At 53.0% G+C, this 13,801-nt stretch overlaps 1 protein-coding gene across 8 annotated transcripts; it reads left to right on the forward strand.

Moving 5' to 3' along the window:
- Nucleotides 1-551: 551 nt before the first annotated feature.
- On the forward strand, nt 552-11,742 carry CRYBA2 (crystallin beta A2). Of its 8 annotated transcripts, none has more exons than XM_084778550.1 (12): nt 552-2,515; nt 3,159-3,473; nt 3,758-3,846; nt 4,407-4,556; nt 4,861-4,960; nt 6,043-6,288; nt 7,896-8,153; nt 8,294-8,486; nt 8,676-8,840; nt 9,471-9,612; nt 11,029-11,171; nt 11,558-11,742. In XM_084778550.1, exons 9-12 carry the CDS (start codon nt 8,680-8,682, stop codon nt 11,703-11,705), a joined length of 594 nt encoding a protein of 197 aa, XP_084634676.1. In that variant the 5' UTR covers nt 552-2,515; nt 3,159-3,473; nt 3,758-3,846; nt 4,407-4,556; nt 4,861-4,960; nt 6,043-6,288; nt 7,896-8,153; nt 8,294-8,486; nt 8,676-8,679; the 3' UTR covers nt 11,706-11,742. The 8 variants fall into 8 exon arrangements, with proteins under 8 accessions (XP_084634676.1, XP_084634673.1, XP_084634674.1 ...); XM_084778547.1 differs by lacking the exon at nt 552-2,515 and adding an exon at nt 5,892-5,941 and having other exon boundaries at nt 2,624-3,473; XM_084778548.1 differs by lacking the exon at nt 552-2,515 and adding an exon at nt 5,897-5,941 and having other exon boundaries at nt 2,624-3,473.
- The last annotated feature ends 2,059 nt before the right edge of the window (nt 11,743-13,801 follow it).

The following is a 13,801-nucleotide window of genomic DNA, read 5'->3' on the forward strand; positions in this document are numbered from 1 at the left end:
TCCCCCCCCCCCTCGCCTGCCCCCTCGCCGCCGGTGCCGCTGCCGCTGCCAAGGCCTCTGCAGAGGCTCGGTCTCTGAGCTCCGCCTCCATGAGTCAATATTTGCCCCAAGCAAACGGCGCCCGGACAGGTGTGTGTGTGTGTGTGTGTGTGTGTGTGTAGGGGCGGGGACTGAACTGGCAGTATAAGAGTGCACTGAGCCCTAGCTCGGGCACAAGCTCCGGGGTGTGGGCTGGGGACGAAGCCAAGCCTGGCTGGTTTGGGCGGAGGGGCAGAAGAACTGGAGGGTGGCCCGGGAGGGAGGGGCGAGCCAGGTGTGCACCTGTTGCGTCCGCAGCAGCAGCCGACGTGTCAGCTACAGCGGCGCACAGGTGAGACCTGTAGGGCGGCTAGCGGAGCGCTGTAGGGCGCTGCACTCGAAGATCATCAACCAGACTCGCCGAGGATTGCCGCCTGGCCCCGGGTCCTCCGCTCCGGCCCCGCGACGAGCCCCTCGCACAAACCGGACCTGAGCGTTTTGTTCGTTCGGCTCGCGTGAGGCAGGGGCGGCTTCTCAGCTTCAGCCCCGGGGCCGGCCAGATCGCCACGCAAGCATCTACCTGCTGCCGCCACCATACGGGTCTCAGAGACTGCGCACCGTGCCCCGGGGACATCCGGCTCCCCCTAGGCCCCGCCTGCCCTGCCCGCAGACTCTAAGCTGTTAGGCACAGCTCGCTGCAGGGTAATGCGGGCTGAGCAGGTTCCAGAGGGGTGGCCGGATAGGCTGAGGTCCAGAACAGATCCCCTCTTGAAGGTGGAAATTGGGAGTCTAGCTTCGCTCTGCCCTGGCGAGTTCTGTGGCGTTGGGCAAGTGTTTTCCCAGCCTCTTGGATCTCCTGTTTGCAAAATGAGGCGGTCAGCCTTGTTTCTCACAAAAATGAGGCCTTCCACTAACCTCTTTATCCTGGTTCCTGGGCTCTTAGCCATTCTGTTGAGTCCGTTTAACCTGGCCCTCTAAGAGTCAGTGCCAGAACTGTGAGGTGTGGTAAACCTGCGTGTGGTGAGCCGAGGACTTCTGTGCAGACTTAAATCTCTTCCATGCTGATGCTGCCGCCCCAAAAATTCACTTCTGTCACTTCCCGAGTCTCTCTTTCAGTCTTTTCAGTTCGATCCTATCTGAGATCAGCAAACACCAGAAGGGGAGGAACACAGGGTCTTCAGAAACAGAAAGGAGCTCACCACCTTTCTCAAAACCCATAATTTTGTATTCTGTGCAGCCCAGTCAGACGGGCTAGACTGGGTCTAGGCAGCAGCGCACAGCTCAGCCAGAGTCCGGCCATGGATCATTAGCCACAACCCAGATCTGGAGCGGGCCACCCCCATTTCGGTTACTTAAAATGCTGTGACCTGGCCTGCAAGAAGGGGATTGTCTTACACTCTGGCAGAGAAGCCAAAACCCAAAAGCTCTGCACCAAGGCCTGGGGGGGGGGGGCGAGGAAGAGGCTAGGCCAGCCAGGAATGAGCGAGTCTGTCCTGTGATTCCAGGTGCCTTCCATTCCCCTCTGCCTCCTGAGAATGTATGGTGACAAAGACCAGCTGTAGGTTAAGGGGAGACAGAGGCTCCTCCTCATTCGGCCCAGCAAGGAGCCCCTGGCTGGTTTCCCACTAGGGTCAAGAGGCAATGGTGGAGAGTGGCAACCTAAACACTAAGGCAGAAAGTACCAGGAGGATGGGAAGGAGGATCCTAAATCAGTCTTTCCTAGAGCTGCTTTCTTGTTCCATCTGCCACCATGAACTCTAACTGCCCAAACCCTAGCTATCCAGAGGCCCCACAGGAACGGCTAAGTCCCCGAGGGAGGCTGTAGAGTGTCTCCGATGAGGAGAGGAAGGGCTCCTGACTGAAAGAGCCCCCAAGACCAAGCTAGATCCAGGTGTCCTCAGATGGGTATTTTAACCCCCAGGCTGGCATCCACGGCCAGGTTCTTCCCTTGGCACGGTCTTTCCTCCTTGTTCTTGCTGGCACTGAGCGATCTACCTGTTGGCAGCCTAGATCACCTTTCCCTGTGTCTTTGGTGGCACATCCCTCCCCTCCCCCAACCATGGCATGGAACAAACACTCCTTGGGGGATGGTGTCCAGATCCTGAGACTGCACAACTGAGGCCTGTCCTTGGAATGGTCCCAGAGCATACAAAAAACAGTCCTTGGAAGTAGGGTGGCAAAAGAGAGAGCATGCAGTGGGCTGAGGATCTGGCCTGGAGACAGATGCCACAGCCTCTTCCTTAAGCTTCCTTCCCCCATATGCCCCCCCACACCCATTTCCATGATTCACTTTTCCAGGCCATCACGGGGCATCTGGCCTCTCCTCTGGGTTCCTCCTCCCCCCTGTCAGACTGAGGTGGAGTCTGTAGGCGCCTGGCAAGCCTGCAGGTGCTAGGACAGAAAAGGGGGGGTACTCAGCAGCTGGTGTGCGGGCTGCCCCTCCCCCTTCCTGCTCCAAGCCAGAGCCTGCTTCCTGTCTTCCCTGTCAGCACTCCTGGTAAGGGGAGGGAACAGGTAGGGGGAAGAGGAAAGGGACTGATCAGCTGAATTGCTGCCCTCTGGGAGGCGGGGGAGATTGGGGAGTGGGGGTGGGGAGGCTGGGGAACCAGCAGTGGAGAAATGGCCAGGGGGAAGGCAGAGAGAGAGAGAAAAAGAGAGGAGAGAGTCCTGAGAACAAGAGCAAAAGGCAGATAAGAGAGTGCAGCTCAGAGCCAAGTCAGGTCCAACCAAAGGAGAGCCCGTTGGCAGGCCAGGGGAAAGGACTGAACCTTCTGACCTTAGAGGCAAGACCTAGGGGGATACAACCAGAGAGAAACCAGACTGGCGCGCGCGCGCGCGCACACGCGCACACAGAGAGAGAGAGAGAGAGAGAGAGAGAGAGAGAGAGAGAGAGAGAAAAGAAGAAGAAGAAGGAAAAGGAGGAGGAGGAGGAGAGAGGCAGACAGATAGAAACAGAGACAGAGAATCTTGTGAAAGACCTGAAAATGGGAACCTCAGGGAGTTAGAGGTCTAGGGAGTAAAGTGGGAAATCAGAGGTGTGGTGGAGGGGGAAGAAAGTGTGAGAAGAGGGTACAATACAGAGGTGGGTCCCAGATGGCAACCACCAGGGCTGGTGGGATGAACACTGTCCTCCCATTAAGGGCCAGAAGATGAAAAGGCATAGAGCTCACACCCACGGTCCCTGAACAGAGATGGCAGGACTCCACCCTTCCTCTTCCTGTCACTGCTGAGCAGCTGCCCCACCCTGACCCCTGCAGTGCATCTGGCTCAGCCTTGGAACCTCTGGGCTTAGAGGCCTCTCCCCGTCTCTGTGAGAACAGAGAGAGACAGGAGTGGGGGCTCACATCCAGGTGCTAATCCCTATGCAGCCAGGGTAGCACCGGAGCTGTGGTGACCTTCTTGGAGATTAGTCCCCATGGAGACCGCAGCTCGCCCCCTCACTCTGTCTAGGCCAGGTGGGTAGCTAGCTGGTAGGGCAGGTGGGGCAAGCCTGGGGCAGGATGGGGGAGGGAAGAGAGCCTTCCTCAGACGGGGAAGGATCAAGGCAGGCATGACGGAGAGGCCCCCTCCAGCAGCCATCTTAGTTTACAGGTTAAAAACTGACGTCTCAAGCAGGGGGTGGGGGTGGGGGTGGGGAGGAGGGCTGGCAAAGGCTGCTTATGGAGCAAAGAAAACCAGAGGGACTAGAAGCCACCATACCTTCAGCTCCACTCTCCCCATCTTTTTCTCCCCTCAACAGCATAGGCCTGAGCAAGAATAGGGGGATTTGGACCACCTGCCCTGACCCTGTCAAACTGAGTGAGCAGAAGGGTTCCTGGGAGGTCTGAGGTAAGTGAAAGGTGCACACTGAGTGCCCCGCTGGCTTCCCTAGAACCAGGATTTAGGTTGGAAAAGGAGGTTAATGATCCCAGGGCTATGCTTGCTGCCTTGACCCAATCCAACCCCACCCCATCCCAGAAGTGTGGGACAAAGACATCCCTAACCTGAAAACACACCAGCATTAACTGCTACCTGTTATTGAGTGTATATTGCAATGGGTGGTTCTGTGTTTTACATACATTTAAATCCTCACAGCAGTCAAGACAATGATTCCCATTTTATGGAGGAGAAAACAAACAGAAAGGTAATGTGGGGGCCACTTGATGTTTAAACAGTGGAGCCAGGATTTGATCTCAGGCAGCAGCATGGCTCCAGAGCCCACCCTAGCTTTCTGTGCCTTTGTGATCACAGCTAACAGTTAGCCTCTGGGTAACTGCAGAGGGGGCATGTGTGCGGCAGTGAGGCAGTGAGAGCTCTCCCCAGTGTGCTTGCCACTTGAGACTTCTGAATGTCTGGACAAATGTGTCTTTACAACAGACCTCAGAATAGACTCTGATGTGTCTATTGAGTCCTAGGACAGGGCAGTTCGCACATCAAGTTTGTGGGATTGTTCCCATGTACGTGTTACTGAGGAAGCCTCTGCCTCTACTTGACTGTGAACCTGTGTGCATGTGTCCTCTCCCTGCCATCACAGAAGAGCCTAGCGGCCTTGTGTCAAAGTGAGTGCACAGTGAAAGCTGCCTCTCACCTCTCTGGATGGGGATCTGGGTTCTCTAGCCTTACTGAGGAACAGAAAAGATAGCGTAGAATAATGGGCCTTCGTGGGCGGGGCTCCCATCTGCTTGGTGAACTGAGTTATCTCTGTCTCCTGGGAGACAAGGCTTGCACAGCCCCAGGGAAGGAGCACATCGGCCTGTTGGGGGGGGGGTTGGGGGGGGACAAGAGAAGCCAGGCAGCAAAGGAAAGGCTGCCAATGGGACTGGGGTGGACAGAGGGCACCAATCACAGAATTTGCATTTTCAGTCCCCAAGGCCCTAGATAATTTCCCTGTGAAATGAGAGAAAGAGGTGGGATCAGGCCACCAGTGCCTCGAAACTGTGAAACTGTCCAGCAGCACTGAGAAGTAAGGTTCTCCACAGAGTAGCCCTCTTCCCTAGGCATTCTCTGGACCTTTACTGAGATGGGGATGTGACGGGGAACTCAGGATTGGGTCTGGGCACTTATCTGCAGAGTCTACTGGTCCCCACATGGGTGGAGTGTGAGATCTGTACGGAAACAAGCTCAAGCCTGTTTCTTGTGGATCTAAGAGTCAACCTGGAATGAGTATTTTCTTAAAATCACAGGGTGGGGAGGACAGTAGAGTAAGGAGGGGATGCAGATAAGGTCTTAGGACTTCTGGAGTTTGTGTGCTAGAGGTTCCTATATGAGATGATTACCTCAGTGGGGTCAGAGCGGAAATTGCCATGACGAGAGGTCCTTGTGAGATCTCTAGGTGATTTGAGGTATAGATCTGAGGTTGCTGGGGTTTTTTGTGGGGGTTTTTGTGGGTTTTTTTCCTTTAATTGTTCCCTGAATGTCAAATCTGTGGCTATGGAGGAAGGGAAAGGGATGGTACCGGGCTGGCAAACAAAGCCACCTGGGCATCCATCCTTCAGGAAGCTCTAAGCTCAACGGATCTGGGAAAACAAACAGAAACAGCTGGTGGGGGTAGAGGGGGCGCGAGGGGGAGCCTAGGGGCTGGGCTTGGACCAGCCTGGTGGAGAAGGGAGGATACAGGAAGGGAAGGAGATTCTCCAGCACAGAAAAAGACTGTCTCATAGTCCTTTTCTGGTATACCACAGTGTAAGGGGGGGGGGCTGCTGGAGAGTTTCTTGGCCCCTGCCCTTTATTGGTGCCTTCCCTTTCTTGGTCTCTGAGGCTTAGGGGGACATGGGACCCCAGTTGCTGTAGGTGGTAGCAGCAGGTGTGGTGGTGACAGACAAGTCCTTTAGCTGACTGTAGATAGAACTAAAAGCCATGGATGGGTGGTGAGACCTACATATTTTCCTGATGAGGACAGGGAGAGGCTGGCTGCTGCCAAGAGGAGAGCTTCCAACTGGAAAGGGTAGGCTTCTCACAAAAATCACCACCACCCCCAAGACCCAGGCTACCCCCCAATTCTAAGGAGAATCTTATCTTCCCTCCGCTTCTTGACAAATCCTGGAGTGAAAACACATCTCTGAGGGATACTGACCAGCACGCGGACTGGAAGCTGCTCCTGCCTCAGGCCCAGCTCGTGATAAACACAAACACATCCCCACCATCACCAGCTGCACAGATGTGGTCACCACCAGAGACTCTGCTTTATCATCTCCCTCCCCTCTCCTCCCTAGTCTGGCTTTCTGGCCAGTACAGACTGGCTCTGCCCCCTAGTGACCACCTCTAGAACTGTCTGATGGAGGAAGAAAGAAGGTGAGATGATGTTGCGTTTGTTTTGGGTTTTTTTGGGGGGGGGGCATTTTTTGTTTTGTCTTGTGTTGTTGTTGTTTGCCTCAAACCTCACTTCTGCTGCAGCCAGGACTTATAAGGTAAAGCAGAAGCTAGAACACTAAGCATCTGGGATTAGCTCTTGCCCTGTATGGAGCCTGGGCTTTCCCCTAGGGTCTGGGAATAATCACAGCCCTTGTGTTTGTCTAGCCCCCTCTAGGGTACAGTCAGTTGGCTGGACAGTCATCTGGCTCCACCCTCAATCAAACCTACTCAGGCTTGTCCCATTTCCCACCCTCGTTCTCCTGGCATGGGTTATAGCCTCAATTCAAGATCCTGGATGTGACTCCCAACAGCCATTTCTCACTAGTGAATGGAGAGGCCTAAAGGGGGTGATGCTTTCCTCTCCCCCAGAAGGCCAGAACTTCAGAAATGAGATTAGTAAGATGGGGGAAACCATCACGCCCACCTCACTGGAGACTTTCTTGTACACTTCTTCCCCGTAGATAGACATTTGGCCCACAGTTGGCCATCTTGTTAATTCACCCCAGTTTTATTGAATTCCTACTCTATCCAGTACTGTGCCGGAGATAACTGGGGAACAAGGCAGACAGTGCCTACCCTTTAGTGTGGGGCTTACACACTAGTAAAGGAAGCAGCCGCGTGAATTTGTAAGCTAAGAGGAGGTTATCTTTAGAGTGACAAACACTAGAGAGAAAACATGCGATGGGTAGTGTTTTGTATCTAGCACCACTCACAAAGTGGCAGAGGAGCTAGCCAGGCCAAGAGCAAGAACGCGTGGTTAAAACATTCCTGGGACCACAAAGTGCAAGCAAATGTAAAGGCTTTGGGCTGTGGATGCACTTAGGTTGGGTGCTGTGGGTAAGCTTCCAGAGATTGGGGTTGGGGTGGGGACAACACAACAAAAAGGCTGGACTTTCTCTGAAACTGGTCAGTTATGAATGTGAATAAGGCCGTTTCAGTTTCTACATTTGTGTGTGCAAACTGAATCCACCAGGCTGTTGTTGAGTCCTTATTTGGGGGGGGTTGTTTGTTTGTTTGTTTGTTTGTTTGTTTTTCAAGGCAATGTTTCTGTGTAGCCTTGGCTGTCCTGGACTTGCATTGTAGACCAGGCTGGCCTCGAACTCATAGCAATCTACCTGCCTGTGCCTTCCCAGCGCTGGGATTAAAGGCAGACATGCACCACCACGCCCGGGTTGTTGAGTCCTTAAAGGAGGTACTTGGCAAACTAAAGTAGCAAAGTATTTGAGACAGCATCTCACTAATAAGCATCTGCAAGAAGCCGGTGTCTAGTTAACAGCTACAATGGCAGCTACCTCCTTGGGGCTCTGACCCTTTTCTGTCCCTCTGTCGTCCCATCCCACCCTTGCCTTAGCAGCCGCCTTTGTTAGGACCAGAGCTCCGGATTCTGGGGCCTCCGGGAAGGACAGGAGTGGGGGGGGGGGCGAGGCTGGCAGTCTCCTGGGTGGTGGTGAAGATTAAAATGCTCTTTGTACCTAGGACAGTTAAACCCTCCCTTGGCACTTGTATTCCTAAAATCCCCGCGCTCCCCGGTGCTTTTCTCTGCTTAGTGCCGCCTGGCGGCGAGGCCTGGCCTCGAGAAGACTCCTTGGGAAGCCCGGCCCAGGAAGAAAGGAATAGCAACGAAAGCAGGCCTGAGGGACTCCACGTAGGGTCGTTAGAAAAGGATCTTCTCCTCTTCCTCCCTATCGTCTCCCAAGAGAAAGATCTTCACCTCGAGAGTTTTGCCCTAAGGAGGAACCCTGCTGGGCCAGGCTCGCGTCATCTTAGGAAAGGCTAAACTTGAGGCTTAGCCTTCATGCCTGAAGGTTTGTGCCAGGGAGTGAGTGTTCTGTCCTTAGGCCAGGAGTGTCTGCCAGGCTTAGGCCGCGTTGAAAGGAAGCGCAGAGTCAGCCTGGGCTCCTGCGGACACGCGATGTGCGCCTCAGCACTTTCCGTTGTCATCCAGGCGGACTGGGACCAGATCGGTGGCTCCGCTGCCTATGCAGACCAGAGCTGACCAAAGCCTGCCAGCTGACTCAGCTCGCCCACCCCACCCGGATCCCAAAGGGGAGAGGCAGCCAGACGTGGGTATAAAGCGGTGAACACCAGGCTCGCGCGCAGTCTCTCCAATTTCCGTACGTGCGGTGCTCAACCATCCGGTGAGTATCCGGTACTGGGGAGAGGGAGAGAGAAACAAAGGAAGCCTCCCCAACTCCCGGAAGCCCGTGTCCAGAGCCAGACGGGATCCAACTCCTAGGTTCCTCACACCCTACCGGGAATGGGCAGACTTAGACTAAGTAGAGGGCTCTGGAGAGCTTAGCCGGTGATCCTGCCCCTCCCATCTGCAGCGACATGAGCAGTGCCCCCGCGCCGGGCCCCGCGCCTGCTTGCCTCACGCTCTGGGACGAAGAGGACTTCCAGGGTCGTCGCTGCCGACTGCTGAGCGACTGTGCCAACGTCTGTGAGCGAGGAGCTCTGCGCAGGGTGCGCTCAGTCAAGGTGGAAAACGGCGCGTGAGTGATCCTGCTGTGGCTGCTGAGCTAATTTAGGGGGCGTCTAATTTAGGGTCTCTTCCTAGCCAAAGTCAGAGCCTGAGACTTTAACCTACACTCCACTTATGCCCACAGACAGACTCATCAACGAGAGAAACTTTTTCTCCCAGCCCTCTCCAAAACAAAGACAAGAAGCAATCTCTGGGGCCCCACCCTGAAGCCTCCAAAGTGTTTTTTGTTAGGAGGCTTTGTGGAGACAGATCCTCTCTTCTGGCCCCACCTTGGTATCCTAGAAGCCAGCTTGGGGTCCTGGAGAGAGCTGAGGCTCCCTTGCCACTATAGCAGGATGGGGGGTTGGCTGCCTCCATATGCAGACACATAAAAATTTTTTTAAAAGTCCTTTGTCCAGTGATCTTTGTAACCGGGAACATTCCTTCTAACCTGTGGACCATGAATGGGAAGCCTAGGCCCTTCCAACCCCAGAAAGCACCGTTTGGGGTTTTCAGTTTGCAGAGGATCTGAGTGTCTCTGGGGAATGGTTTAGAGTTGGAGAAAGAGATTCGGTCCCTGGGTCTTTTTAACCAGCAGGTGATGATGGTGGGGAGGGACAGTGAACAGATGCCTCTCAGTTCCTTTTCTCCTTTTTTTCAGATGGGTGGCCTTCGAGTACCCTGACTTCCAGGGACAGCAGTTTATTCTAGAGAAGGGAGACTATCCTTGCTGGAATGCGTGGAGCGGCAGTAGTGGCCACCACAGCAACCAATTGCTGTCCTTCAGGCCAGTGCTCTGTGCGGTGAGCACAGCCCGCTCCTCCCCGCAACCCTCACCCTCTTCCCAGCCCCCTATACTCCCCCTCCATATCTCCAGCTTCCTAGCTCCAGGCCCCAGTCAAAGCGTAGTGCCTTGAAAAGCCTGCTTCCCACTCCCAGCAGGATGTATGAATAAACAGGTGGGTGGTAGTGGCATTACTCCGGAGCAACAACAACATCATCAACAACAAAAAGTCTGAAAATTGGGATTGCGTGCACAGGTCTGGATCAGCACCACGGACAGCACCAAGAGGCCCGCCTCTTCTCCTGCTGGGGTCCTTCTGCTTTCAACCCACTACAGGTGTAAGGGGCCTAAGGTGTAAGATGTCACACGGCCCTAGGAGGCTGAGGTGGCTGCTGTTAGCCCCATACACAGTCTTAGAAGTGGGCTCAGAGCCATAATGTGACTTAATACACTCAAAAGTGTTAATATGCAGATGATGCTAGAATTCAGTCAAGGGTATTATCAGCATGTCTCTGTGCGTTAGACACATCTCTCTCTCTCTCTCTCTCTCTCTCTCTCTCTCTCTCTCTCTCTCTCTCTCTCTCTCTCTCTCTCTCTCTCTCTCTCTCTCTCTCTCTCTGTGTGTGTGTGTGTGTGTAATAATGAGTCAACTGTCCCAGAGAGGAGGTCCTGGTTCTCCATTCATTCTCACTTAAGTATTTTTGAGTCCTGGGGCTGATGATGAAGGTCAGAGGACCAAGTCCAGTCCACTTTCTTGGTTTCAAGGAGCTGTGAGGGACCATAACCCTTCAGGAGGAAGACCCTTGTGCTAGGAAGGTCAGATGCAACCAACACTGCCATGCCCACCTGTTCTGACTGTCCCATCCAGCACTCCTTAGCTGAGAGGCAGTGATGGGGAAGCCAAGCAAGGGGTTGGGTAGTCAACACAACCCTTAAAAAATATCCTGGTCAATGGGCCAGGCATTTTCTTCAGAACCCATGATTTCCTCATAAAAATAGGCCTAGATGGGCAATACTGGCACATGCCTATTCCATCTACTTTGAAGGCTAAGGCAGGAGGAACACAAGTTGAAAGCCAGCTTAGCATACTCAAGGTCCTGAGTTTGATCCTCATTACCACAAATAAAACAGAGAGACTGCAACAACAAAAAGGCTACTGTCACAAGACTCCCTTTAGTGTTGACCTCAAGGAATGTCTGGGAATCCCCTAGGCCTCACACATAACTCTGTGTCTTGGTAGGACCCAGGTGGAGACTCGGATCATTCCATCTGGCCAGACCTACTGGGAGCTGATAGGGTGAACACCTGAAATGCCTGCATGGCTGCATGACATGTGCTGAGCAGGAAGTGGGTGGCTAGGGTTAAGGCTGTATCCAAGAACAGCACTTTGGAGGGCCTGACATAACTGTAACCCACCCCCATTTCTGTGCCTCAGAACCACAGTGACAGCCGTGTGACACTCTTTGAGGGGGAAAACTTCCAGGGCTGCAAGTTTGAACTCAGTGATGACTACCCATCACTGCCTTCCATGGGCTGGACCAGCAAAGATGTGGGGTCCCTCAAAGTCAGCTCTGGAGCGTGAGTCCCAGGGCTGGAACAAGGGGGGATGGGAAGTGTGGGAAGTCCGTGAGAACAAAACAGAAGGCTGAAGGGGACTGGGTGGGGGGGGGGGAGAGATGATGGAGGATGCTAGAGACTAACAAAGGGAGTGGAGGGTGGAGGGGGAGAAGTAAGAGAATGGAGGAGTTGGAAGAGGTAATATAGGCCAAGAGCCAGGAGGGTATAAGGGTATAGGAACCAGGCCAAGATAGATCACAGAGGACCCCAGAGCAAAAGGCAGAGCGGAAACAATGTTTTTAGGAGCTGGCTGTTGGTAGCCAGAAAGGGGCACTACTGATGGGACCACACAGGTAAGAGTGAGACACAGCCTACTCACTACCCATTTTTCTTACCCGACATCCTAGGTGGGTGGCCTACCAGTATCCAGGCTACCGAGGCTACCAGTATGTCTTAGAAAGAGACCGGCACAGTGGGGAGTTTCGTACCTACAGTGACTTTGGCACACAGGCGCATACTGGACAGCTGCAGTCCATTCGAAGAGTCCAGCACTAGGCTTCGTATTCTTGGTCATCTCTCCTAAGATTCTCAATAAAAGCTCTAGAATCTACCTGCCCCTCTTGCCTCTTTCTTGGTGTCTTGCACTCTCTCTGTCTACCTTTCTCTCTCTGTCTCTCTGTCTCTCTCCCTCCCCCTCTCTCTGTCTCTCTCTCTTCTCTCTCTCTCTCTCTCTCTCTCTCTCTCTCTCTCTCTCTCTCTCTGTGTGTGTGTGTGTGTGTGTGTGTGTATGGTTGATGGACTCTAGATCTCTGTGCATTCCAGGTAAGTAATCTCCATTGTTATCAGATTGTTCCCTTCAACCAACACCTCCCATAAGGCCCCAGATCATTTGCCTAACTGAGATGAGCCCTAAAATGCTCTAGGGGGGCTGGAGGAGAACAGCTAGCAAGAGTTGTGGGGTCCAGTAAGATGCAGCCTGTTCCCAATCTTGCCCTGGGTAAGGTCCACCAATGTAGGGCAAAGTATTGAAAGCCCAGATGGTGCCTTTGCCACTCTCTAGGTGGATCAACAACCCTACCCTGAAGTAGGGTCAACATCCGAACTTCAGCCACCACACACTCCCTGGACCAGGAGCCACCATGCAGGACCGAATATGATTAGTCAGATATAAAAAGCTCTGCTTGGTCCCACCCTGGACCGTCTTCAGTCTTCATCTTCACCCTGGTGTCCAGCCAGCCAGGAAAACCTGCCAGTGTCTTTCAATAGCCCCTCTTTCCCAGGAGAAGAATTGATGGGAGACCCCATTGTCCACTCAGAAGGCTTTACCCTTCTGAGCCCAGCACTGAGACTCTAACAGCAATCACTTGTATCTCCTATGATATTAAACATTGAAGCTATTGATCCATGACTGTGTGTGTGTGTGTGTGTGTGTGTGTGTGTGTGTGTGTGTGTGTATGAAGGGGTTTAGGATTTAATAAGAACCCCCTGAGAATGTGTGTGATGTTGTGGAAAAACGTTGGAGCAGTGGATGTAGGACCCTTCACCTGTCCTGCCACGGGTCTCAAAACCAAGGATTGGAGCTCTCATTGAGTATGAATTCTGCTTAAATTCTGAATGGGTTCTAGAGTTCATGGCTCCCTATTGCTTTTGTCCCTCCAAATATCCTCCATTCTTCATCAATCTCATTAACAAAGAAATTGGAGCTTAAAGAGGCCATCAGCCCAATCCGGGCTTGAAGACAGGGCCCCTGATGCCAAATCCAAGTTCAGTTAAGGGCAACTTGAGCTGTGGCTGAAAAACTCAGGCTTCAACGGAGCCTGAAACATATGTGGGGTTACTGACTGGTCATCTCTTGCAGGATGGTAGTATTATCAAAAGCTAAATCCATAGAACTTGGTCCCAAAGTATTTAGCATCTTACAAAAAGCTCACAATATGCAGATGTTTAAACTATCCGTTTTAAGACAATAAGACTTAGTACAGTACAAAAGTAGTTTAGCTCCCTCAGGGTCACATAGGTAGGAAATAGGCAAGAATGCAGAACCCAGGTGAACTTGGCCATCTCCTCACTACCTGTTACCAAAAATAGGAAATGAACAACAGAGAGGTCTCTGGCATCTTCTCTGGGATGATCAGTCCTCTGGGAAGCATCAAGAAGTTACCTCTAGGGGCCCAGCTTGATGGCACACACCTTTAATACCAGCACTCAGGAGGCAGAGGCAGGCAGATCTTTGTGAGTTCAAGGCCAACCTAGTCTACAAAGTGAGTTCCAGAACAGCCAGGACTGAGAAACACTGTCTCAGAAAAGAAAAGAAGTAGAAGTAGAAAAACACCTGTAGAACCTGGCGGAGAGACCCTAAACAGCCTGCTGGCCTTGGGTTTGTTCACTCCAGCTTCTGCCAGCATGGAGCTTTCTAGGTTTTCCTGGATCCAGGGTTCACGTTCAGTTTGTCATCCCTGGTAGCTTATAAACAGAGGTTGAGAGTTTCAACCTCTGGTTCTGCCATTCTGGACTGGCTGCATGTCTGTGGAGGAAAGTGTGGTGTCACACAGCTTGTCAGGGAGACAATGGAGGGGACACTCTCTCATTGGCCTTTAAGCCTGTCATCAGGAAGAGATAGAGGAAGCAGGGTAGGGAGACTTCTCTACACA

This window comes from Acomys minous (genome assembly GCF_964271855.1).
Source record: "Acomys minous genome assembly, chromosome: 4".
Taxonomy (NCBI): domain Eukaryota; kingdom Metazoa; phylum Chordata; class Mammalia; order Rodentia; family Muridae; genus Acomys; species Acomys minous.